We start from the raw sequence: 27,819 nt of genomic DNA on the forward strand, positions 1-27,819 counted from the left end.
ACGCACGCTGCGCCTTGATCCGATCCTTCCATCGACGAACGTGACATGCAAACAAATAAAAACACAGTGCACATTTACTAGGCAGCCAACAGTAAAACGCTGTGTCCCCTTAAGGTACAGGTAACTGCCAAAATAAAGAAAACACTTAAATGAGCAATACAAAGTATATTGAAAGCAGGTTCTTCCACAGAGGTGTGGTTCCTGAGTTAATTAAGCAATTATCATCTAATCATGCTTATGACAGTTGCCCATTATTTTGGCTACAAGAAGAGATCTCAGTGACTTTGAAAGAGAGGTCTCAAAGTAGCATAGGGGGTTTAAAAGTGTGTGTGTGTGTCTCAGTCACCAGATCTCAACCAAATTGAACACTGGAGTGATGCCCTAAACAGCGTTTTCCACCACCATCAACAAAACCCCAAGGGACGTAATTTCCCAGAGAAGAATGGTTTCGCATCCCTCCAATAACGTTCCAGACACTTGTAGAATCTATGCCAAGGTACATTGAAGCTGTTCTGGTGGCTCGTGGTCGCCCATGCCCTATTAAGACACTTTCTTGGTGTTTCCTTTATTTTGGCAGTTACCTGTAATTGCCTTCACAATGACCGCAGTACAAATATTTTCAAACATGGCAGTACAGTACAGCTTCCTGCTTGGTACATGCATTTCATTAGGTTATCAAGTTATTGAAGTAGATTACCTTTCAAGTAAGTCTCAGCACGTTTGAGTGACCATAGATAATTGTTTTCCAGCTGTTTTCCAGTTTTCCAAGATTCAAGTATCATTTTTATAAATGTCTTGTTATAATCCTAAAATGATGGATGTGAAGTGAACAAAGTATGAAACTAAATCAGTGTGTTGGTTTAGCAGTCCTCTTAGTCTTGCTCATTTTAACAGCTCAGGTTTTTCTTGTTATTATCCATCTGTTATGACAGCTTGATTGAGCAGTCAGTCAGTTCAATACAATTCCATTGTACCCCCTTCGCTTTTCTCTTTTATGATAATATACTAGCTGTTCAATTCTGGCACTACACGTGAATGGGGTCATAAGCAAAGACATCTGAACAATGCTTTGTATGGCAGACACATAATAACAGTATTAATGACCAACATGATCACTTTGCTGGGCAACTGAATTACAAACCATGATGAAAATGTAAGATGTACTTCTTTTTGTCCATGTTTTCCCCCTTTGAATTCAAAGACCTCTCACATCACCATGATGGGTTTTTAATATAACAATGGAATATTCAGACACAATGACTAAAATACAGTAACTCACATACCAGTCCTGTCCAGCTCATATTCACGTTATTTTAAATAGGCAGACAGTACACAATTGATGCGGTTGAATTTGATTATTATTATTCTCTCTATTCCCTACATTCACTCTCTTGTTACTCTGCCAACCAGCTTTGTACTGAATAACTCGTTATATGTTCAACTCCTTCCTGTTCTGAAACCTTTGTGTTTTTAGAGTGCTCTGTCTGTCTGTTTTTCTCTGTGTAATTGGGGCTCTTGGCTAGTTCACCTGGAGTGGGCCAGTGGGGGAGTACCTGCCATCTGTACTGCTGTGGGGGAGCCCAGCCAGCCCACTGGCCACCTAGGGGCCGCTCAGCACTTAGGGGCCACTCAACACCTAGGGGCCGCTCAGCATCACCAGGAGGGCCTGACATCTCTATCGTCAACCGCTGGGTAATGAGGGCCAGACAGCTGGCCGACTGACAGTCTCTGCTACTGCCTCAAGGAAAACTGTCCGAAAGGCATTCTGAGCTTTTCAGCAATGTAAGCAGTTCTCTGGTCAAAACACTCTGGGGTTGACTTTGAAGTGTATACAATGGCACCCACTGCCTGTTTGTTAATTAAACCATGGTTGATTTTACCTCAAAATGTGACCTTATTCTGTATTTGGTTAATATTGTTTGGTTATGTCCTCTCCCAGGCTGTGTCTATAGCAGAATAACTCAACAAGACATGTTATCTTATTCACAAAATTTCCTCTGAGGGTAGTTTATGTACACTTTCAAAAGAGATATTCTGGATGCTCTCTACTAGTCTGATTAGAAGTAAGGTGAAAGAGTTCATTGAACAAGTGTGGTTGCAGCAATGAACCTACAGATGTCAGTGTTTTAAAGGGAAATGTGACATTTACATCGCCATATAGAGAATGCAGTAAAAACATGTATATATTCGAACTGGCGCTGATATTAAAATAATTCACACACCCCTCCCCTCCAGTTTATCCTCGATAGACACACTTGAGAACAAGGAACAAAGAAATATGAAATGTATTGGATGATAATGTAATTGAAGTCTTTCTAGCTTTTGTCACTATACGCATGAAGTAAAACACGCAATACAACTGTGCACAGTATGTGAATGTGAGAGCATCAGATGACTCGGTCATGTGGACAGACTTGTCGAAGCCAACGCTCAGTCTACGAAAAGATATTGCACTGAGCCCTCGTGAAAGGATGACGCGAGGGAGGTTTGGTTTAATCCGCACACACTGTACGTGAGATGAAAGTAAACTGATGAGAGTCCTGTCTTGAAGCCTACCACCGGCATTCAAACACCGAATGGAAACGTGAAGAGTCTTTTGAAATGTGTAATTGGGGTTGCGAGTTTAGAAAACACGTAGGCTAAATGTCCATTGATCAAATGAGAGAACTGTTTCAGCGTGATACATGAGAATCCAAATTGTCGCATCCTGAACGTTTTTTTCTCAGTATATGGACATTGCGCGCATCACCGCTGACTGTGCCATTGTGGGACATTTTCCAACCCCAAAGGAAGGACACTGAATCCAGCAGATCCTTTATTCATTCAACACACTAGACGCATCATGACTGAGACTTTCTACTGTTCAAGGTGAGTACCATACTAAGATTGATAATTGCAACCCATGAGGACGAAATTGCAAAGTTGGGTTACTTTACGCGAGCAGGGCGCATTGAAATGACAAGCGCGCGTCCAAAATAAATTAGCTACCGGTACATTCTTATTGTTCGAAATGTATTTACATACCGGTATATTATTTCAGGGTGTCGGCTATTCCAATTGTAACAATTCCGTAGAAGTCATGTTGAATTGAGTTATAGGCTACTGTGATATCATCTCGTTTTCCCAGACAGTGAGCAGCTGATGGCCACATAACGCATGCAGCACGCATATACTTCATGACTTATTTATATGGATATAAAGTATCTATCTGGAATATCTCAGATTCTGATACATTCTCTATGGAGTCGCTCTCTAGTGGTACTGCACAATCATGGACATATTTCTCTATAGAGGTATCATCTGGTATGATCACGAGAACACCAAGATTAGACCTCTGTGGGAAATGGGTTTTTGAGGCAGGCACTTTACTTGATTGCCAACTGTCAGGGATTCTGGGTTTAGGCAGCAGCAGCACACACAACCTAAATATCCTTTCATGAGACGTCATTGTAAATATGAATTTGTTCTTAACTGACTTGCCTAGTTAAATAAAGGTTAAATAAAAATAAATAAAATCCTCATAATCATCAACATCATCCTCAATGGGCATACATCAAAATGTGCATCCTCATAGAGATAAATGCATCAGGTACCACCAAACCAGCTGTGGAGAGAGTTATCTAATCCTGTTGAGAGTTGTTTGGCCATTATCTGTATGTATGTAGCTTACTGGAGCTTCGGTACACATAGCCAGCCTTGGCACAGGAGTGAGAGTAGAATTTATTGGGTTGATGGAGACAAAGTGCAAAGCGGAGAAGAGTTTAAGCCTAAACAGCCAGAGTAGATGCAGCTGCAGTGCAAACTTCCACAATAATGTTTACCAAGTTCATCTCATATTTGTTCTGTGTGTGTATTTGGGAGAGGTATTGGATTTGGTGCCTTTTAGACTCTCCCAGTCAAGCAAACCAGATGGACCCAGGGCTCTCTGTGTTCCTGCTTATCTCACTGGCCAGTTGGACTGGATTTATTCAGATGGTCCCACCAGAGCTTTAAAGCTTCTCACAGAGAGGGAGATTGGCCTCTCTCTGTTTGCTCACTAATGCCAGGCCGCTACTTTATCAGTTGCTTGCTAAATTTAGAATTTAAATGGGTCTTTATTTTTGTTCATTTTTTATCGCTACACTGTAATATAATGAGATTGCATTTTCCTTTGGAGATGACTCAGAATTGCTTCCATTACTGTATTTCTCTATATATTTATTTGCAAGTGCCAATGGCAAACATAGTGCTATTTTGTTGCAGCACAACTTTCTGTAATGTATTGATTAAATGAGACTTCGTGTAATGTATTGATTTAATGAGACTTTCTGTAATCTACTGATTAGATAATATGTAACATCTGTCATGGACTCTCGTTTTCATTGTCTTTCATCAGTCATGAGTTCCCTTCATATCTTTAGATTGAATGTTGCAGCACTGCCTTGTGTGTTCTTTACCGAGGTGTCATAATCCCCCTTTGGAAAGGATTATTGATTTAAACAAAGATGATAGATAAAATAATACAGTTCACTCACATATGAGACATATTTAGCGTGGCGTGGTAGCCTGATCAAATGTTGACACTATATAACTATGGTTGTTGTGTGATCAAATCAAATCAAAGTATATTTGTCACATGCGCAGAATACACCTTACAGTGAAATGCTTACTTACAGACTATAATCAATGGTGCGAAAAAAAGGTGTGTATGTGTGTGTGTGTGTGTGTGTGTGTGTGTGTGTGTGTGTGTGGTGTAGGTAAGTAAAGAAATAAAACAACAGTAAAAAGACATTTGAAAAAAGAGTAGCAAGGCTATATACAGACACCTGTTAGTCAGGCTTATTGAGGTAGTATGTACATGTAGGTATCGTTAAAGTGACTATGCATATATGATGAACAGAAAGTAGCAGAAGCGTAAAAAGAGGGGTTGGCGGGTGGTGGGACACAATGCATATAGCCCGGTTAGCCAATGTGCGGGAGCACTGGTTGGTCGGGCCAATTTAGGTAGTATGTACATGAATGTATAGTTAAAGTGACCATGCATATAAGATAAACAGAGAGTAGCAGCAGCGTAAAAGAGGGGTTGGGGGGGAGGCACACAATGCAAATGTTACCTGTTCAGAAGTCTTATGGCTTGGGGGAAAAAACTGTTGAGAAGCATTTTGGTCCTAGACTTGGCACGCCGGTACCGCTTGCCATGCGGTAGTAGAGAGAACAGTCTATGACTGGGGTGGCTGGGGTCTTTGACAATTTTTAGGGCCTTCCTCTGACACTGCCTGGTGTTGAGGTCCTGGATGGTAGGCAGCTTTGCCCCAGTGATGTACTGGGCCGTACGCACTACCCTCTGAAGTGCCTTGCGGAGGCCGAGCAATTGCCGTACCAGGCAGTGATGCAACCAGTCAGGATGCTCTCGATGTTGCAGCTGTAGTACCTTTTGAGGATCTCAGGACCCATGCCAAATCTTTTTATTTTCCTGAGGGGGAATAGGCTTTGCCGTGCCCTCTTCACGACTGTCTTGGTGTGTTTGGACCAATCTAGTTTGTTGTTGATGTGGACACCAAGGAATTTGAAGCTCTCAACCTGCCCCACTATAGCCCCGTCGATGAGAATGGGGACGTGCTCGGTGCTCCTTTTCCTGTAGTCCACAATCATCTCCTTAGTCTTGGTTACGTTGTGGGATAGGTTGTTATTCTGGCACCACCCAGCCAGGTCTCTGACCTCCTCCCTATAGGCTGTCTCGTTGTTGGCTGTGATCAGGCCTACCACTGTTGTGTCATCAGCAAACTTAATGATGGTGTTGGAGTCATGCCTGGCCATGCAGTCGTGGGTGAACAGGGAGTACAGGAGGGGACTGAGCAGGAGGGGACCCCTGGGGAGCTCCAGTGTTGAGGATCAGCGTGGCAGATGTGTTGCTACCTACCCTCACCACCTGGGGGCAGCCTGTCAGGAAGTCCAGGATCCAGTTACAGAGGGAGGTGTTTAGTCCCAGGATCCTTAGCTTGGTGATGAGCTTTGATGGTATTATGGTGTTGAACGCTGAGCTGTAGTCAATGAACAGCATTCTCACATAGGTGTTCCTCAAAACATCATCAGGAGCAATGTGGGTCAGCGGCAATGCCCTGTACTCTAGTTGCAGTAGTAAGTCAGGCAAATTAGTGTATGTAAGACAATTACACGGTGTGTGACTGCACAGCAGCTCACTACCCAGAGCTGGAAACTCCCCCGTTGCCCACGGAGACACTGATTAAACACAACTTCTTAGATGCTACAGCCTGAGGAGAAGAGCATATGTGAAAGAGGGAGCGTCACAAAGAAAGGCAGGGAGATAGAGTATGAGAGTAAGAAAGATAAATAAAATCCCCCAAATGAACAAACATTTCCTGTAGCTGTTGTGTTCCCTCTTCTCTTACCTCCCCAGTCCCCCCTCAAGCACCTGTTTATTTAGAGCCTGAGCCAACATTGAGGTAAAACGACCGTACATGTATATTCAAAGTAGTGGAGAGTGTGGGAGGAGAGATACAGGTGGAGGGAAACAGGGAGCTCACCTGCCATATGGTTCCTTTGGCAGTACACTGCATGCAGGGATTGCTATATTGCAATATGGCACAATGCCTACAGATTGTTATCACTATTGTCAATGTAAATGCTGCTGTCACAGTGCTATTGTATTGGATGATCTCCTACAGGCTACTTCCATGTTGATTTGTAATCTCTGGCACTTTGTGATGGCATTGTGCCAGTGTAAATGGGTGAGCCTTTTAGATATTAAGTGAGACACACTGATGAATTAGTGAGAGAACGAGACCAATGACAGGACATTGAATAGATGAGCAGGGTTGATAACTAAGAGATAAGAGCAGAGATAAAGTACAGGACTCTAGGAGGGAACTTGACAGTGTCAGACATGTAATGTGAGGAGGAAGCAATTCTGCATACTATATAGGGGAACATGATTTGTGCAGCAAAGTCAGTCTCTATGCTTTTATTCCCTGTACCGTGCCCTTGACTCAGGCATTAGTGCAGCGTTTCAAGGTAGGGGCAGGACGGACCCTCCAGACCATGGGAAGAAGCAAGGCTGATGCTTGTATTTGCATAGCTATGTGTGTGAGCCACCTCCTTGGCCTTATTTACATTTAGGATTAAATCTGGAATGGGTGCTGCCGGTGCACCGGAGACTCCAGAGAGGAAGTTGTGAATAGTAGACAGCATGAATTGTCTCTCCTCCTCTTCCCCTGTTTGCTGTGTTTCTCTCTGGGCTTCCAGCGATTTTTGTCAGCAGTGAAGGTAGCAGATGCTCTGTAAATCTTTGATCGTAATTATTCGTGCCAGCTACCTCCATCATTGGCATCCTCCTCCCTACACAGCCATATGGGCCAGTTGAGGGAAACTGAGGAAACATACAGCCTTGGTCTGAATCAGTTATTATTGGCTTTGTGTGCATGTCCATATAAGGGTGTGTGTGCATGTGTGAATATGTGCTTCATGTGTTTCGTTCTATTGTGTATGTTATTTCCTCCTCATATGCTGTACTCTGTACCCGGAAGCCTACTTTGTATATGGAAGTCTACTGTCTATCAGTTGAGAGAGCAACATCTGCACTGCTTTCACTTTTCTATCCTGAATGATTGATGCCAACAAACCTTACACAGAATAGCGAACTATACAGTCATACCTGATCTACAGGGGCAGTTACAATAACTGCAGGATGTCGTAAGCAATACCAAAAAATGAACTCATGGCAGAAACGGACTGTAATATTGTACCAGCACAAAACTGACTGAGTATCTAGCTGAGGGAACACTTCCAAACAGAACTCTATAGTTGTTCCTTGTCCCTGTCCCAATCACACTGGAGAAGAGAGCTTGTATTTCACTGGCTTTATTCCACATTCCCATCAGCTGTTATTCCAACAGTGCACTAGTAGCTTTACTTTTCCCATTGTTCTTTTTCTAGTCACTACCAATGGGTCTGCCGTAGCAGCGTACAGACGTGCTCTGGCTACAGCAGAACATAGTGGGTCTCTGTCTTTCACTGAATGCTGAATTATAGAAGACCTGGTATTGCACTTGGGCTGCACAGGTCACTTTGACTTTCCCCTTTGATTGTCATCATACAGTACATACAACATGAGCACTCCCTGATTCAAAAGCCTGTTTCAAGTCACAATGAGCCAGTAGAGATCTACAGTGAAAGGTATGGAAGACAGAGCCCAGGGAAGTTAATTTATGAATGAATCTGACTATGGCAATATTGGGATGCTCTATATTTCCATGCGGACCCAGAATTCTGCAGTGTTGCAGAAATGCCTATTTTATCGCTGTGCATAATGCCATGCCTTGTCAAGAGGTCACTGATTGTGTTTTGGCAATATGCTTGACGAGATTCCTTTCCCCAACCTTGGTTAACCACCCTGTGGTTTTTTATGAGTATACCATTCTAGATTGATAGAGTGCTGTTTTATGGTTCCCCATAAACGTCCTCTGCTACCCTGCCATCATTCTTAATGCTTGGTCTCTAAAGCTAGCAATCTGAGAATTGTTCACTGAACAACACAATTGATATAAAAATTAGATTATGTATAACAAACAATCCAACAAACTATGCTATCAAATAAAATTATGAATTGCTTGAATTTATTTGAAGAGGGATACGGTCACTAAATGGTAGAATTCACTGCTTGTATGCCTATCCAATAATCACAGTATTGAGTGGTTTAAATGAACATCCATATGTCATTATAGCCATTTTAGAGCTGAATGTGGGTTTGTAAGAAGACCAATAAAAGCAGAATCCATAGCCCCGGGCCTGGCCCTCCAATGAGAACACAAATAAGACACGGAGGAGTGATCACAAAACATTTATTTTACCATAAACCCCACAGGTCCCATGTGATTAAATCTGACATTCGTTTAAAAGTCATCGTTAACAAAGACGGCATTTTCATGTCCTAATTCCTCTTCCCATCACTGTAGGTACCAGTGTCAGCCTCCGGCTCTGGCTCGCTCTCCCCCCATCTCCACCACGTATGACCTACTTCTGTCTCCGCATCATTGTAAACAGATCTACTAATTGCTTTCATTTATTCATTTGGAAGTCAAGTTCTGTTGGGGCTGGCGCCCTCCCAGTTCATTCATGTGTGACGTGTACAATTCTCCCCTCCCCCCATGACTCATCCACATGGATTTGTGGCAGACCCCACGACAAAGGTATCCCATCAGGCTTTGTGATTTAGCCAATGATTAAATGAGTGCCATTTTGAGTGCGAGACATTTTTGCAGTGTCCCATTGTGACTAACCTAGAAGTGTTGCACATGACAATATACCGAACAGAATGCATTGACAAGCTCTAGAAGGAATGAAGATATCTTTATGGGTATATGGCTTTGTAAAGTTTTTGTCAACGCCTCTGATATTCCACCTTAAAACCTAGAAGTGGGGAACATTGATGTTGAGCAATTCTCTGGAGGCAGTGCAGGTCTGATATGAACAGATCACATACAGATGTTAATTTGATCACTCTTTTGTTTGTCCTTGTTGCTAAAATATGCAGATGAGTTTCGTGATTTACATAAATTCACTGAAAACCCACACTAACACCCATTATATTAACAGTATTATACTTTTCATGTAGCCTACCTTTGACCAGCTAATAGCCTAACCATCGATCAAGCAACATCAAGGCCTAAACCTGTTCAAATCCTGTTGCTGCAGGATCATTTTGAAAATATTGGTCCAATGAAGATCCTATATCTGTACACTCCTGTCCCTGTGCCTCCAACCTGTGTTATTACTCTGTTTTGTCCAGCCTGATCGGACGAGGCCACAAGACACACAATTTTCATCACATCTGATGTAATAACACAACTCTATTGTTGACTCAGTGTGAGAACATTGTGTCTGTCCTGCAGCCTGAAAGATGGTGTCAGAGTCTGTCTGATTCCAATCTTCTCACATGTTATCAGCCTGTGACCAGCAGGAGCCTCAAAGGCTGCTGCAAATGGAACGCATTGGGCCCCACTGAGCCATAAAGTACAATAAGCACTGTGCATGAAGTGCATAAAGGGGGAGAAGGAGACATATTTCTGTGATCATTTTAGTTCATGTTTATGTATGGTTACAGATGGTTACCCTCCAATGAATCACACATAATAAGACACTGCAGAGTTGATGCCAGAATGTCACCCCAATGCATGCTGAAAACATAGGCACAGCCCTGTGGATCTTGGTGGGGTTCTTCAGATCAAATTAAAAATGGTGGCACGAAATTTTGACTCAGATTGTTGCCCGCCACCGTAGCCAGAGGCCTGAGCATGTCCTTCTATGAGTTTGTGTGAATGAGTCACATCTGGGGCTGGGGCTTGGGTTGGCAGGAGCGTATCTGACTGATGAGGCAGTGTATTCAGCAGGAAGGGACGCAGCCAGTAAGATGCTGTCTCTACAATCTAGGGAAAACAGAGCAGCATTACTGCACACCTCAGACGAGACTGAATCGAGAAGAAAATAAATAGATGGGCTGCTGTTACTTCCTGCTTCTCGCCCACCTTGTTATGTTTAACTTGATCTTCACAACACTGAATTAACCTCTGTAGGTCTCTGTATTGCGGAACTAAAATTGAGGGACTACCTATCATTTTGCACAGACACAGGCCCACACTTGAGACGCAACTAACATCTTAAAGCAAATTATGTTGAGGTTCATAACACTGAAGTTTGTCATATGATTTTGGATTGGAATGATTTAGAATAAAATGTTGGATTTCCCAAACCACTGAACACAGCAACTCAAGGTGGTCTTCCATGATATTGTAAACTGGGAGCTTAATATAGAGTTTGAAATGGGGTGTACTCCTGGGGGGATAAAAATGATTAGTGACAATCCATTTGCTTGCGGAACCTGTTAATGGAATTCACTCTCTGCATGTACAACAATTAAATGCTGCATAGAGACAAACCAGATTGCCCTGAAGCCATCATAAAACAGAGCTACGACTCACACCTGTGTGTGAATCCTGTAGAAGGGCCCAGAGACTCACTAGGCTAAGGCTATTCATTATATTTCACTACAAAGACCAACTGAATACAGTATGTTATTATATAACCACATGTATTCCAAGATGGCATAGCAGTCAGACGTCCTTTGTCCTCGTCTTGTCGTGTCCCGTGTATATATATATTTACATCTTTCTTCACATATCTTTTAGATATTTTCTTTTCTAAAAACTGAACTTCAAAACAATCTCCTGCAACCCACCTCACCAATTTAAAAAAAAGTATTATTTACCTCAAATCTGAAATCCACAATAGAAGCTAGCCAGAAGCTAGCCAGAAGCTAACCAGAAGCTAGCCTGAAGCTAGCCAGAAGCTAACCAGAAGCTTGTCAGAAGCTAGCTAGTTTACTGGCTAACGTTCGTATTCAGCTAAACACGGTTTGTGGTCATCAGCTATCCTTTAGCTCGAAAAGCTATCGCCAGTTTTGTACAACGCGACTCAGACCAGAACATATCGGACCTATTTTTCTCTCCATATCCCCGGATTTCAATGGCAAGCTCTGGACATTTACTCCTGGATCTCGCAGCTAGCTAGCTGCTATCCGTGTGACTATTGGAAAATGTCGATCCCGGAGCAATCATCAATTATTCCGGAGCTAGCCAGCTGAAGAGTTCCATCAGCCACTTCTGGGCTACAATCACCTATCCAGACCCGTTTTACTGCCGATGCGGAGCCCCACCGGGCCTTCACGACTGGCCTACCGACATATCTGCCTGAGGGAGTTATCCAACTGGCCCCTCTGTTGCGATGTTACCTGAACGCCCATCTACGGCCCGCTAATCGTTAGCTGTCTTATCGGCTGCTATCTGAATAGGTCTATCGGACAATTTTTATTGGGTCACGATAACTATATCTATTTTGCCAATTGGATTGATCCCCTCTACGACACGGAACCCCACTAATCTACCGACGGAAACGCACGAGGTGGCTAAAAACAGACCTCCATCCTATGCTTGCTTGCTACCGATGGCCCGGCTCGCTGTCTGAATTGCCGTGACCCCAACCAACCTCACTACTCACTGGACCCTTATGATCACTCGACTAAGCATGCCTCTCCTTAATGTCAATATGCCTTGTCCATTGCTGTTCTGGTTAGTGTTTATTGGCTTATTTCACTGTAGAGCCTCTATCCCTACTCATTATACCTTATCCAACCTTTCAGTTCCACCATCCACACATGCGATGACATCACCTGGTTTCAATTATGTTTCTAGAGACAATATCTCTCTCATCATCACTCAATACCTAGGTTTACTTCCACTGTATTCACATCCTATCATACATTTGTCTGTACATTATAACTTGAAGCTATTTTATTGCCCCCAGAAACTTCCTTTTACTCTCTGTTCCGGATGTTCCAGATGACCGATTCTCATAGGTTTTAGCCGTACCCTTATCCTACTCCTCCTCTGTTCTTCTGGTGATGTAGAGGGGAATCCAGGCCCTGCAGTGCCTAGCTCCACTCCTATTCCCCAGGCGCTCTCTTTTGGTGACTTCTGTAACCGTAATAGCCTTGGTTTCATGCATGTTAACATTAGAAGCCTCCTCCCTAAGTTTGTTTTATTCACTGCTTAGCACACTCTGCCAACCCGGATGTTCTCGCCGTGTCTGAATCCTGGCTTAGGAAGACCACCAAAAATTTGGAAATTTCCATCCCTAACTATAACATTTTCCGACAAGATAGAACGGCCAAAGGGGGTGGTGTTGCAGTCTACTGCAAATATAGCCTGCAGAGTTCTGTCCTACTATCCAGGTCTGTACTCAAACAATTTGAACTTCTACTTTTAAAAATCCACCTCTCTAAAAACAAGTCTCTCACCGTTGCCGCCTGCTACAGACTACCCTCTGCCGCCAGCTGTGCTCTGGACACCATATGTGAACTGATTGGCCCCCATCTATCTTCAGAGCTCGTGCTGCGAGGCGACCTAAACTGGAACATGCTTAACACCCCAGCCATCCTATAATCTAAGCTTGATGCCCTCAATCTCACACAAATTATCAATGAACCTACCAAGGACCACCCCAAAGCTGTAAACACGGGAACCCTCATAGATATCATCCTAACCAACTTGCCCTCTAAATACACCTCTGCTGTTTTCAAGCAAGATCTCAGCGATCACTGACTGATTGCCTGCATCTGTAATGAGTCAGCGGTCAAACGACCTCCACTGTCAAACGCTCCCTGAAACACTTCAGCGAGCAGGCCTCTCTAATCGACCTGGCCGGGGTATCCTGGAAGGATATGGATCTCATCCCGTCAGTAGAGGATGCCTGGTTATTTTTTTACGGCTGGTCATGCTTTCCACCTGGCTACCCCTACACCGGTCAACAGCACATCACCAACCCACAGCAACTCACACAACCCTTCCCCATTTCTCCTTCTCCCAAATCCAGTCAGCTGATGTTCTGAAAGAGCTGCAAAATCTGGACACCTACCAATCAGCTGGGCTAGATAATCTGGACCTTTTCTTTCTAAAATTATCTGCCGAAATTGTTGCAACCCCTATTACTAGCCTGTTTAACCTATCCTTCGTGCCGTCTGAGATTCCCAAAGATTGGAAAGCAGCTGCGGTCATCCCCCTCTTCAAAAGGGGGGGGGGACACTCTTGACCCAAACTGCTACAGACCGATATCTATCCTACCCTGCCTTTCTAAGGTCTTCGAAAGCCAAGTCAACAAACAAATTACCGACCATTTCGAATCCCACCATACCTTCTCCGCTATGCAATCTGGTTTCAGAGCTGGTCATGGATGCACCTCAGCCACACTCAAGGTCCTAAACGATATCTTAACCGCCATCGATAAGAAACAATACTGTGCAGCTGTATTCATTGATCTGGCCAAGGCTTTCGACTCTGTCAATAACCACATCCTCATTGGCAGACTTGATAGCCTTGGTTTCTCAAATGATTGCCTCGCCTGGTTCACCAACTACTTCTCTGATAGAGTTCAGTGTGTCAAATTGGAGGGCCTGTTGTCCGGGCCTCTGGCAGTCTCTATGGGGGTGCCACAGGGTTCAATTCTTGGACCGACTCTCCTCTCTGTATACATCAATGATGTCGCTCTTGCTGCTGGTGAGTCTCTGATCCACCTCACCGCAGACGACACCATTCTCTATATTTCTGGCCATTCTTTGGACACTGTTAACAACACTCCAGATGAGCTTCAATGCCATACAACTCTCCTTCCATGGCCTCCAATTGCTTATAAATACAAGTAAAACTAAATGCATGCTCTTCAACCGATCGCTGCCTGCACCTGCCCGCCCGTCCAACATCACTACTCTGGACGGTTCTGACATAGAATATGTGGACAACTACAAATACCTAGGTGTCTGGTTAGACTGTAAACTCTCCTTCCAGACTCACATCAAACATCTCCAATCCAAAGTTGAATCTAGAATTGGCTTCCTATTTCGCATAAAGCATCCTTCACTCATGCTGCCAAACATACCCTTGTAAAACTGACAATCCTACCGATCCTCGACTTCGGCGATGTCATTTACAAAATAGCCTCCAATACCCTACTCAATAAATTGGATGCAGTCTATCACAGTGCCATCCGTTTTGTCACCAAAGCCCAATATACTACCCACCACTGCGACCTGTACGCTCTCGTTGGCTGGCCCTCGCTTCATACTCGTCGCCAAACCCACTGGCTCCAGGTCATCTACAATACCCTGCCAGGTAAAGTCCCCCCTTATCTCAGCTCGCTGGTCACCATAGCAGCACCCACCTGTAGCACGCTCTGCAGCAGGTTTATCTCTCTGGTCACCCCCAAAACCAATTCTTCCTTTGGCTGCCTCTCCTTCCAGTTCTCTGCTGCCAATGACTGGAACAAACTACAAAAATCTCTGAAACTGGAAACACATCTCCCTCACTAGCTTTAAGCACCAGCTGTCAGAGCAGCTCACAGATTACTGCACCTGTACATAGCCCATCTATAATTTAGCCCGAACAACTACCTCTCCCCCTACTGTATTTATTTATTTTGCTCCTTTGCACCACATTATTTCTATCTCTACCTTGCACATTCTTCCACTGCAGATCTACCATTCCAGTGTTTTACTTGCTATATTGTATTTACTTCGCCACCATGGCCTTTTTTTGCCTTTGCCTCCCTTATCTCACCTCATTTGCTCACATTGTATATAGACTTATTTTTCTAATGTATTATTGACTGTATGTTTGTTTTACTCCATGTGTAACTCTGTGTTGTTGTATGTGTCAAACTGCTTTGCTTTATCTAGGCCAGGTCGCAATTGTAAATGAGAACTTGTCTCAACTTGCCTACCTGGTTAAATAAAGGTTAAATAAAATAAATACATATCAGAATAGAAACTAGATCAGGAAAGTCTCAGAGTTAGGGCTCTAAAATTTCAATCAATTCCCTGGTTTTCCAGAAAATCCGGAATTTTCCAGCCCTGTTCAGACTGTACATCATGCAGACGTGAGAAAGGCACTGCCAGGAGTTAGCATCTCTTGCTCTCCCTCCCAGGGGCCACAGGATTGAACTTTTATGTGGATCCTGCACAGTACAGCCTGCAAGGGCAATGACACATTTTCTTTTTTATCTGGATATAGAGAGTTTTGACATTTTCCTTCTAACATCCAGCCTTAAATTTGTAGCTGACATGAATTACAACCAAATAACTGCATGATGACAGGTTGACAACATAACAGGGCAGCAATGCCGGTGACAGTATGTACATAGTGCATAAAACATTAAGAACACCTTCATAATATTGAGTTGTGCCTCCTTTTGCCCTCAGAACAGCCACAATTGGTTGGAGCATGGATATCTCCAAGGTGTCTAACGCGTTTCACAGGGATGCTGGCCAATGTTGACTCAAATGCTTCCCAAAGTTGTGTCAAGATGGCTGGATGTTCTTTTGGTGGTGGACCAATCTTGATGCACATGGGAAACTGTTGAACCTGAAAAACCCAACAGCATTGCAGTTCTTGACACAAACCGGTGCACCTGGCACCTACTACCATACCTCATTCAAAGATACTTACATCTTTTGTCTTGCCCATTGACCCTCTGAATGGCACACTTACACAATCCATGTCGCAATTGTCTCAAGGCTTAAAAAATGGATTTGGATTTAACAATTGACAAGGAATCATAGCGTTCACCTGGATTCACCTGGTCAGTCTGCCATGGAAAGAGCAGGTGTGCCTAATGTTTTGTACACCAGTGTATAATTGTCATCAGTTTGAGAGTGAGTATATAATAGGATATGTGTTGTATGTTGTAGAGAACAGGGAGAGAATACACAGAGTGTCTGCCTGCCAAAGGGACAAGAGGAAACAGGGACACTCCAGTGATTTCCCCCCTGACGTCTTTGAGGCAGGGACAGATGGAGAGGAGATGCTGGAGTGGAGCTGGAGAAAACCCAGACACCACCGTGTCAGTCCTCCAGTCCTGTCTGTCCTCTCCATCCCTGGCTCCTACACAACACACCCTGCCGGTCACCCTGTTAGTAGTAGCAATGGAGTGCAGCCATGGCCACTGCTGTCCACTGCGAGGACACAAATTACAATTTTTATTTAAACTTTATTCTAAACAGGAAGTCTCATTGAGCAAAATTATCTATTTTCCTATCTTAAGGGGACCTGGGACAGAGAAAGAAGGCAATTGTCTCCAAGCTAAAGGCTTTGAGTTGGTCAGGGGCTTCTGTACCATTCCACTCGGAAGTTGAATGTTTTGTGAAGCAGTGAGGCTACAGTAGAGAGCTATTGGTCTGGCATCAGACAGGACAGAGCATGTGGCGTGTGGCGGCAACACGGCCTTAGAGAGACAGCTTGGCTAAGTCTCTAGAGCTGCTGGGACTCAGACAAAAGAATCGGGTGCACGCAGATGTGGGCTCCTAATTTACAGTCCTATCCTCTGCGCATGGCACTTTTATTACTACTATAATGGACTGGGATGAAGTGAGTGCATGTATGAAGCCAACAATTCTACCTCATTGTGATCAATGTTCCCTATCGTAGATTAATAAGGAGTCATATAAAAAAGGTAAAAGTGCAATTTGTTCTCCAGGTCCAAATTTACTAACCAGGTTATCTCATCGGTGTGAGATTTTTATTTATTTAGACAGATGCAAACTCAAAACATACAGCACATGATGAATAGATTGTGAAAAGAAAGAAAGTCATGAATAAAGATTATTTTTTTTACAAGGCTTTCACTCTCCTTTCTCTAATCCACTCATCCATCCACTCATCCATCCACTCATCCATCCATCCATCCATCCATTCCATGCAGTATTCCAGGCCCATTGTTTGTCCCCTGGTTGAAGTAAAATATGCTAATGAAGTTAAAAGGGGAAATGAAAGGGTTGATGCTGTCCGACTCTGAATCCTTAATGAATCACCGCCAAAAGGCCTAATTCATTTAGGAATGTCAGACGTCCTGGAAAGAGTGATTAATTCCTGGAGGATTTAACCATTTAGGAGAACAAGAGGGAGGGAAGGAAAGAAAACAGGCAGCTGGAAATATGTAAGCATAATTAATACATTTGGATCCTATTTAATTATCTGTCTAAACAGTATGTAAAGCACAGAGTCACTGTTTGTCACTGCTTTGTTGAAGTAATAGGCTACAGACCTCCCTGGTCGTCACAGAGAGATAATGAACCCCTGCAGATAGGGAAAGCAGAGAGACCTCTCTTGCTAATCTGGCACTCTGTATTGATTGCAATGGGGATGGATATCTACACTGCTCCTGTGAAGTGATTACTGGAATTACATGTTCTGTTGATGTATGTTCTGTCTGAGAAAGCAGAGTGGGAGAGAACAACAATGGTGAAACCATTTCAAGATGTTATTTATCAGTGTGATTTTGTTCTGTCTCTGGCCTGTATCTCTTCTTAGCCCTGTCTTTTATAATGGAAAACTCTTGTCACTGTAAAATGCCAACCTAGTAAAATTGGAGGGAGGTTATTCATATATTTATTTGAACCAAAACCTTATATGAATAAAACCCTAGTACCTCCAACAGATCAAATTTTTGAGTCCTTGCTAAAGATTTATGAACGGTTTATTATAACGCCTTTGATTTGTTTCTAAATCATTCAAAGTATTCTAGGTCATCAAGACTAAACCAAAACCATTCATTTTCTCTTTCAGGATAATGTGAAGACCATTGTTGCGGATATCAACTAGAGTGCAGCCTGACTGAGAACAGTCTTATTCATTCCTACCCTACAGCACTAGACATTTAGTCTGGACTTGCCATCTCTTAGAGGTTCTATGGGGATGGGGATGTGTTTGGATATAGGATGCATTTACAGCGGAAGTACTAAGGGGCAGTCATGGTCCCTGACGCGGTGGCTGTTGGTCTTGATGCCCATCTCCCTAGCAATGGGCCAAGGCCAATCCCAGTCCCTCAACACCTTCAAGTCAGAGAGAAGGGAATGGACCCTGAACCACCTGATTGTGCACAAGACCACTGGCGCTCTCTATGTTGGTGCTGTGAACCGGATTTACAAGCTATCTGCCAACCTGACTCTCCTGGTCTCCCATGACACAGGACCTGAGTATGACAACAAGGCCTGCTACCCTCCTCTTATAGTGCAGCCCTGCTCTGAGCCCCTGGCCTCCACTGACAACATCAACAAACTGTTGCTCATAGACTACTCCCACAACCGCCTGCTGGCCTGCGGCAGCCTCTACCAAGGCGTCTGTAAGCTAATGCGACAGGACGACCTGTTTATCCTGGTGGAGCCCACCCACAAGAAAGAGCACTACCTCTCCAGTGTCAACCAAACAGGCACCATGTATGGGGTCATCGTGCCCTCTTCACAGGGCCAGGACGGCACCCTGTTCATCGGCACGGCCGTGGGTGGGAAGCAGGACTACTTCCCTACCATCTCCAGTCGTAAGCTGCCCCGTGACCCAGAGTCATCTGCCATGCTGGACTACGAGCTCCACACTGACTTTGTATCCTCTCTCATTAAGATCCCCTCTGACACGCTAGCTCTGGTCCCGCGGTTTGACATCTACTACATCTACGGCTTTGCCAGCGGGAACTTTGTCTACTTCCTGACCGTGCAGCCAGAAACCCCAGAGAATGGGATGCCTGCTGGCAGTTCCCCAGGTGACCTGTTCTACACAAGCCGCATCATACGGCTCTGCAAAGGGGACAGGAAGTTCCACTCTTATGTGTCACTGCCAGTGGGCTGTGTACACAAGGGAGAGGAGTATCAACTCCTACAGGGTGCCCACCTGTCCAAGGCAGGGAAAGTACTGGCCAGGTCCCTCAACATCAGTGCCCAGGATGACGTCCTCTTTGCTGTGTTCACCAAGGGCCAGAAGCAGTACCACGAGCCCCTGGACAACTCAGCCCTGTGTATCTTTACCATACGAGACATTAACGGCCGCATCAAAGAGCGCCTGCAATCCTGCTACCAGGGAGAGGGCAACCTGGAACTACATTGGCTACTGGGAAAGGATGTGCAGTGCACCAAGGCGGTAGGTACCTTTTGGGCTTTTCAACCAGTCCCTTCATTAGCATCCAGCAAGCCAGGGGCTGACCAGCACTGGCTCCTCTGATGTGGCATACAGACACATTATTCAGACAGTGAAGGTGACAGGTTAGATAATTGAATATTGAAAGCTTTTTGATTACCCCACAGCCTTGATTACACCAACAGTAGTTGATAGGCCCCAAGGTAGCCAAAATCCAGTTACAGAGTCCCATTCAACAATTTTATATTCCACAAGAGCAACAGAGAAGTAAGTGGGGGAGATTCATTTATAATTCTAATCAGAGGAGTTTTATATGCGGCTTTTATACCATTCAGAGGTTTTGGCTCTCCCTGCGTGGCGCAGTGGTCAGAGCAGCACGCTTCTCTTCCGAGCATCATGAGTTAGCGCCAGTTCTGGGTTATTTATTTGTATTTTTTTGGTGAGTGCAGAGGAAGGCGTTCTCAGGACCGTTTCAAACGTCCAAAATTGAAGTCAGCCTTCTCTCTCTATGTTTCTCTCTCTGTCTCCCTTTTTCTGTTATTCAGTATGATAGGAGTATCTCAGCATTCAGAAAAACAGGTAACAAGGACATTCATCAAGGTTGTTATTCAGCAACTCTCACACAACCACCCATTTTGACAATAGTCACATACTGCCTCTTACCCTTGTCATCACTGTTCCAGTGCAGAAGAAAGAAGAGATTCTCTCGAGAGGTGCAAGAAATTAAAGTACAAATGTGTTGCCCTAAAAAGTGAGATTTCTATTCTGCCTGACAGGCCATTAGTGGAGGTTTGAGGTGGGTTGTGCTAGATGTACTGTAGCAGGACTGCTTAGCTTGTGAGCCTCTTTGATGCTAAATCAAAAGCTGACATCTCTGGGGCTGTGTGTTTGTGTGATGTCAGATCTAGCGATTTAAAATCACAGAAACCGGCACCAAATACATAGTGTTTTCATGTTTGCCAAGAGCAATTAAAATGATCAACAAACACACTCTCCTGGCATTGTTGACAAATTTAACAGCCCCAATATCTTCTGAAGTCGCTGCCTTGAATACCATGGTAACAGATGTGAAGATTATTACAGTAGAAGATTATTACACCTTCTCTTGCTCTCTGTCGTCTCACCCATCTCTCCTCGTCTTTCCCCATCCCTCTCTGCAGCCTGTGCCTATCGATGATCACTTCTGTGGGCTGGACATCAACCAGCCCCTGGGGGGCTCCCAGCTGGTATCTGGCCTGACTGTGTACACTGAGACCAGGGACAGGCTGACCTCGGTCATCTCTTACGTCTATAACGGCTACAGCGTGGCCTTCCTTGGCACCAGGAGTGGCAGACTGAAGAAGGTAAGCATGGGTAATACACTGACAGATATAACAGGGGGATTCTTTCTCCACAGTCACTTACAGTAAGCAGCCAACAGTTAGAGACCGAATGAGGATTTATCAACAGGAAAAATAAATCAACAGCCAAGACTAGCAATATCATAGATTATAGCCCCCTGGGTTTAATCGCTATGCAAGAGGCACAAATCAATTTTGACAGTATTTAGTTTCTTCAAGAGTCTCTCTTGATTTAGGCCTCCCGAGTGGCGCAGTGGTCTAAGGCACTGCATTGAAGTGCTAGAGGCGTCACTACAGACCCTGGTTAATTCCCAGGCTGTGTCACAACTGACTGTGTTCAGTAGTCCCATAGGGTGGCGCACAATTGGCCCTGCAACATCTGGGTTAGGGGAGGGTTTGGCCAGGGGGGTAGGCTGTCATTGTATATATGAATTTGTTCTTAACTGACTTGCTTAGTTAAATTAAGGTTAAATAAATGAAAAAATATATATAACTGTATTGACAAATCAAGATAGGGAAAGATTATTGTATGGATGAATGGGAACATTGTGACATTAGCCAGTGGGCAGTGTGAGCCTGTCTGGCACACATGCAGGGTGTACTTGGAGCAGAGGCTCACATAACTAGACAATAACTCCTCTGCTTTCTCTTCCCTCAGTGTGTGTGTGTGTACATAAGGACAGGGTTTATCATTACACTGACATGATGCAGACTCCATAGTTCCCCCATGGAACATCATGTCTGCACTCCTATTCCATCATTCCAAATGGTCACAGAGAGTGGAAGTGGGGCATGACAATAAATGCCATTAGGAGATCAGTCAGGCAACAATGCCATTGGAAAGGGCAGGCTCAGCACACTGGAAGGTCAGGGGTCAGAAGGTCAAATGAATAAGCAACACTCTCACCGTCCAGCATCTGGGGATATCACACCCAGCAACACCCATTTCCAACCTGACTTCACATGTATTTTATCAATGGATTAGATATGTCTGTATGTTTGTTGTTGGAGTATGGTCTTCTTGGATAATTTCCTTCTAGATTGGATTCTGTTGTTCCATTGTTTAGCCTACTGTGTTTTCCTGGCTCAAACTCAACACCAATGCAGAGTATGCCAGTAATCCACCAGTGTGCCACCAGTGACAGTAAGGCTCCATTCTAATAAGATTAAATGGTATAATGCAGATTAAATAGTGTCAGCAGGTTATGGCTTACCTTGACATAGTTATTCACTTACCAAGAAGAGGGCATTGACCTCTGTAATATAGGTGTTGCATGGCAAAACACGAGAAGGACATGAATGCATCCAATATTCTTCTCAGTGGTTAGCTATAATCACTTAGTAGTATTTCCTTTGGATTAATATGATAAGCACACAGCTCTCATGAATGATCTCAAGTGCAGATACTGCATTCATTATAGCTTTTTGAGAACTGACCAAGTGAGGACACTTTCCAATGTGTATGTACTAAATTACTTGAGCTTTTCAAAGACAGCTTCAGAGCGGAAAGGAAATATTTGGTAATTGAAGTGATTAGAGGAGAATCTCAGACAGGAAGATGGGGACTGGCAATGAAGGTGTGTTTGAGTCTCTATTGAAAATATTTTCATAACGGCATGCTTTGAACAGTAGCCTCAGTAAAGATATCTTCACAGCAGATAGACAGTTCACCACAAATTATATTCTAAATAGCAAGAGACAACATTCACGTTTAGATCCACAACATCTCAAATACAAAACAAAAAATGATTATTATAATAATACAAATAATATATATAGTAACACAAGGAATAAATACTCAATGAGCAACGATGGCTTGGCTATGCGCATTGGGGTGGCAGTACTTTGTCAATGTGCACAAGGTAATTGGTAATTGGTACAAGGTAATTGAAGTAGATATGTACATATAGGTAGGGGTAAAGTGACTAGGCAACAGGATAGATAATAGACAGTAGTAGCAGCGTATGTGCTGAGTGTGGAAGTGTTTACGTGTGTGTGTGGCAAATGTGTGCTTGTGTGTATAAGTAATGTGTGAGTGAGTGTCAGTATGTGTGAGTGTGTGGGGAGAGTCCAGTGTGTGTGTATGTGTTGGAGTGTCAGTGTGTGTGAGAGTGTGGGGAGAGTCCAGTGTGTGTAAATAGAGTCAAAAATAAAATACAGATAGTCTGGGTAGCTTTTTGGTTAACTATACACTAACTATTTAGCAGACGTATGTCTTGGGGGTAGAGCTGTTCAAGAGCCCTTTGGTCCCAGACTTAGCGCTCCGGTACTGTTTGCCATGTGGTAGCAGAGAGAACAGCCTATAACTTGAGTGGCTGGAGTCTTTGACAATTTTTAGGGTTTTCCTCTAACACGGCCTGGTATAGAGGTCCTAGATGGCAGGAAGCTTGGCCCCAGTGATGTACTGGGCCGTACGCGCTAGCACCTATAGTGCCTTGCGGTCGGATGCCGAGCAGTTGCCATACCAAGCTGTGATGCAGACAGTCAAGATGCTCTTAATGCAGCTGTAGATCTTTTTGAGGATTTGAGGGCCCATGCCATATCTTTTCAGCTTCCTGAGGGTGAAGATGCGTTGACGTGCACTCTTCATGACTATGTTGGTGTGTTTGGACCATGCTGGCTTGCTTCTGAAGCTAAGCAGGGTTGGTCCTGGTCAGTCCCTGGATGGGAGACCAGACGCTGCTGGAAGTGGTGTTGGAGGGCCAGTAGGAGGCACCCTTTCCTCTGGTCTAAAATAAATATCCCAATACCCCAGGGCAGTGATTGGGGACATTGGCTTGTGTAGGGTGCTGTCTTTTGGATGGGACGTTAAATGGGTGTTCTGACTCTCTGTAGTCACTAGTCACCTTCATACCACCTAATCATCCCCAGCTTCCAATGGGCTCATTCATCCTCCCCTCTCCCCTGTAACTATTCCCCAGGTCGTTGCTGTAAATGAAAACCGGGTAAAATAAAAACATTACGCGATTTGGACACCGAAGGACCTGCTCAACTACAGCCTTGTCGATGTGAATGGGGGCATGTTTGGCCCTCCATTTCCTGTAGTCCACAATAAGCTCCTTTGTCTAGGCCCACATTGAGGGAGAGGTTGTTGTCCTGGCACCACTCTGCCAGGTCTCTGACCTCCCTATAGGCTGTCTTATCATCATTGGTGATCAGGCACCACCGTCGTGTCATCGTCAAACTTGATGATGGTGTCATGGGTGGCCAGCCAGTCATTGGTGAACAGGGAGTACAGGAGGAAGACTAAGCACGCATCCCTGAGGGGCCCCGCTTGGAGAGCACTATGGTGTTTAACGCTGAGCTGTAGTCTATGAACAGCATTCTCACGTTTCTTTTGTCCAGGTGGGAAAGGGCAGTGTGGAGTGCAATAGAGATTGCTTCATCTGTGAATCTGTTTGGGAGGTATGCGAACTGGAGAGGGTCCAGGGTGTCTGGGAGGATGGTGTTGATGTGAGTCATGACCAGCATTTCATGGCTACAGATGTGAGTGCTATGGGGTGGTAGTCATTTAGACAGGTTTCCTTGGCATTCTTCAGCACAGGGACTATGGTAGACAGCTTGAAACATGTAGGTATTACAGACTGGGTTGAAAATGTCAGTGAAGACACTTGCCAGCTGGTCAGTGCATGCTCTGAGTACACATCCTGGTAATCCGTCTGGCCCAGTGGCGTTGTGAATGTTAACCTGTTTTAAGGTCTTACAACACATGGGTTATGGAGAGCGTCATCACACAGTTGTCCGGAACAGTACTCTCATGCATGATAGAAGGGCAGCTATGTCCATATATCATCTGCTTCTCTTGAGTTCTGCTTGCATTGGGACACTGAAACATGTACTGCACTTAGTACACACCCATGAGCATGCAGGCTAAGACATGCACACACACACACACACACACACACACACACACACACACACACACACACACACACACACACACACACACACACACACACACACACACACACACACACACACACACACACACACACACACACACACACACACACACACACACACACACACACACACACACACACACACACACACACACACACACAAACAGGATGCATCCGTTAAATAGCAGTTAAGAAAATTAAGTCCAGATGAGTGCCTGAATCGCCCCCCAAAACAAAAGGAATGGAGGAGGGGGTATAGAGGAGGACAGGAACAAGAGAACAGGAAGCAGGGCCCTGAACGAGAACCCAAAAGCTCTTAAGGGAAAACACAGAGACCTAGATAAGTCTGTGGTCATGTCGTAGAAATGGTGTTATGGGGGCTTGGAAGCTAGCCACAATGTAGAATGTTAAGTTCAGGGAAAAACTCAGGGATCATTCAGCAAACCTCATACCTTTGGGCCAACACTGACATGCTGTATGTTTTTTTCTTTGTCAGACGAGCCCTCTCACACATTACATGTTTACGCATGTACGCACAGCATACACACACACAAACACAATTAGAGTGCAGTAAGCCTAGTAAGTAATCATCTTTGGCAATTGCATTTGTTAACATACAGCTTGTTCAATGTCAGGGATCAATACAGCTCTCTTCGTAGCAGTGATGAGATGTCTGACTGATTAGAGCAGGTGTGTAACACAGACCTCCACCTCACTAAACACTAAGCACTACAGCACCATCCTGTCTTAACAGGACAGACACACGCTCCTCTTCATCAGCATTCAGCCAAAGTCATGATGGATACGGGTTAATCAATGTCCACTCCAGTCTGTCAGCTAGAATTTGCCAAAACACACAGCCGTTCAACCCTGAAGGTTACCAGACGTACTGGCTTTATGTCACTGTATTTTCAGTCAGTTAGAAAGAGATGCTTGGAAAATGTCATGAATTTTTGTTGCTAGTGTCCCTACTACCATACTGTATCTGGCAAAGGAATAAGGGACACTGGATACTAGACTAAAACGTATAGGCTAGCTGAAGAGATTGCTCCCAGTCTATTATCCATATGTTAGGATACACTAAACACACTTTGCCCATGCTAGTCACATCTGGTCACATTTAGTGGGAATGGCAGGCCAACGACATGTACGGTGAGCTGATCACCTTTGACACAAACCTCCAGGGAAATGGAAAGCTACAGGAACATTTATGTACATAAATGTGTACCTCTTCTAGAACCCTTTTAAATTGATTCATTGATCATAATAATCTCATAATCAATTGTTAAGGGAGGAGAAATTAGAAAGATGTGACTCGGGGTAGCTGTCTTGCAACTTTCAAACTACCCAATTAGGCAATTTTTTTAATGACATCTTAGCCTTAGGTTTTGTGTCTTTTGTTTTAAGGATGGAAGCACAGACCAACAACCAATGAAAATAAGCTGAAAAAAGCAGCAAACCATGCCAATAGAGCTGGGGGGGGGGGGGGGCGACAGGTTGTTTTCATAACTAAGATTTACGTGGGATCATATGAAATTCCAATAGTTATTTGGGTTATTTGACTTTCTTGTTTGTATCCAATGTTGGTCTCTAAGGGGGTTAAGATTCATTTCCTCCATCAGTATCAGGAAGGAAAACACACCATTGTAGGTATAAATATGATTCAGGAGTGAAAAGCATTTCCTCTTATAGGTGAGTTTGGACATTTAAAGGGATAGCTCACCCAAATTAGAAAATGACACATTGGTTTCCTTACCCTGTAAACAGTCTATGGACTAGGTATGACATTAATCTATGATTTCGTTTAGTTTCCCTGGCAGTAGCTGGCGCTCTTTCCAAATGCTAACATTTTAGTGACTATAACTGACTTTGGTGAGCTTTACATGATTCTTGAAAAATGCTAACATCGGTGCCATGACTTGAATGGGATTTGTGCCACAAATGCTAAAAAGTTAGTATTTGGAAACAGTGCCAGGTAAACTAAACTATTTCTCTGAGTGAAAAAAATGTGGGAGGGGCCTCATTATCATATTTGCCATCATGCTTTGTTGAAAGTTGATTCTTAGAATAGTTTGTTTCAATACCTTTGTTTCTGCATGCACATTGATTGATTTGTTGATCTTATACTATACAAAGATAAATAAATAAAATGTTTCTAAACTAATCCAATCTGTAAGGGCATTGATTGATCGCACCTGTTACTGAGATGGTTATTCCAGTTTAGATTGTTTTTAAATCCTTCACCATAGCAGTCATTCTGAATGCAGGTTGTGGGTGATACAATATTCCAATTGTTGGATTTCCTCCCTCTGGCTGGATTCTAATAGGAATTACTAATCACTTCACAAACCAGCATATTGTGACTTGAAAGTCTGATGTGGCCCATGAGCCAGTATTTTCAGACCACAATGGTGAGGATAACTAAGCCATAACTAAAGGCCTTATCAAATGTATAATATATGGTCATAAACGGCTCATTATAGAACCAGTGAAAAACTCCTTCTCTCATTACGGACTGTGGGCTTAAAGACAGATTGAAGACATGTTGTAGTTCCACAGGGCCAGAGCCCCTGACAAACCTGTTTTAGATTATAAACCCATGTATAAATGGATTGAAATCAAACTCTGGGCTGGTCAAAAGGTCAACATTTCATCTGAGCTCATGAATTGGACCCTGTCCACCATGGTGGCCCCTGGTCAACCTCCTAATGCCCTGCTAAATATCTCTATGGACAATTTAGGATTTATTTACGATAACATTTTGCTAAGGGAACGCATACAAGCTTTGGTTTCTATTTATGAAATATGGAGTGTGGGAAATGGAATGGAAGCCGACTCCGCTTTGTGTGGGATTGTGGTAAGAGAGTCCGAGGGTGAAGGGGAAGACAGTGAAGGGGGGCAGGGATCCACTAAATAGACGAGAAGTTAAAGAGAACAACTTTCTATTGAGTGACTGGTTAGGAGGTTGAACGTGACAAATCAATGGTGGACAGAGCTGGTTAAATGAGAAACGGAGCAAAGTGGACACCGTGATCCTCTGGTGATCCTGCTGAGAGAATCCCCTGACTGTGGGGC

General features: G+C 43.9%; 1 protein-coding gene across 1 annotated transcript in view; it reads left to right on the forward strand.

Annotated features, from left to right (window-relative positions):
- The first annotated feature begins 2,473 nt into the window (after positions 1 to 2,473).
- The window catches only part of LOC135542050 (plexin-A2-like), a 59,304-nt gene continuing 33,958 nt past the window's right edge, over positions 2,474 to 27,819 (forward strand). The window contains exons 1-3 of the mRNA XM_064968659.1: positions 2,474 to 2,868; positions 18,162 to 19,505; positions 20,663 to 20,845. Of these exons, the coding sequence (XP_064824731.1) occupies positions 18,285 to 19,505; positions 20,663 to 20,845 (1,404 nt within the window). The 5' untranslated portion in view covers positions 2,474 to 2,868; positions 18,162 to 18,284. The remainder of the gene's footprint in view (positions 2,869 to 18,161; positions 19,506 to 20,662; positions 20,846 to 27,819) is intronic.

Source organism: Oncorhynchus masou, chromosome 6, assembly GCF_036934945.1.
Source record: "Oncorhynchus masou masou isolate Uvic2021 chromosome 6, UVic_Omas_1.1, whole genome shotgun sequence".
Lineage (NCBI taxonomy): Eukaryota > Metazoa > Chordata > Actinopteri > Salmoniformes > Salmonidae > Oncorhynchus > Oncorhynchus masou.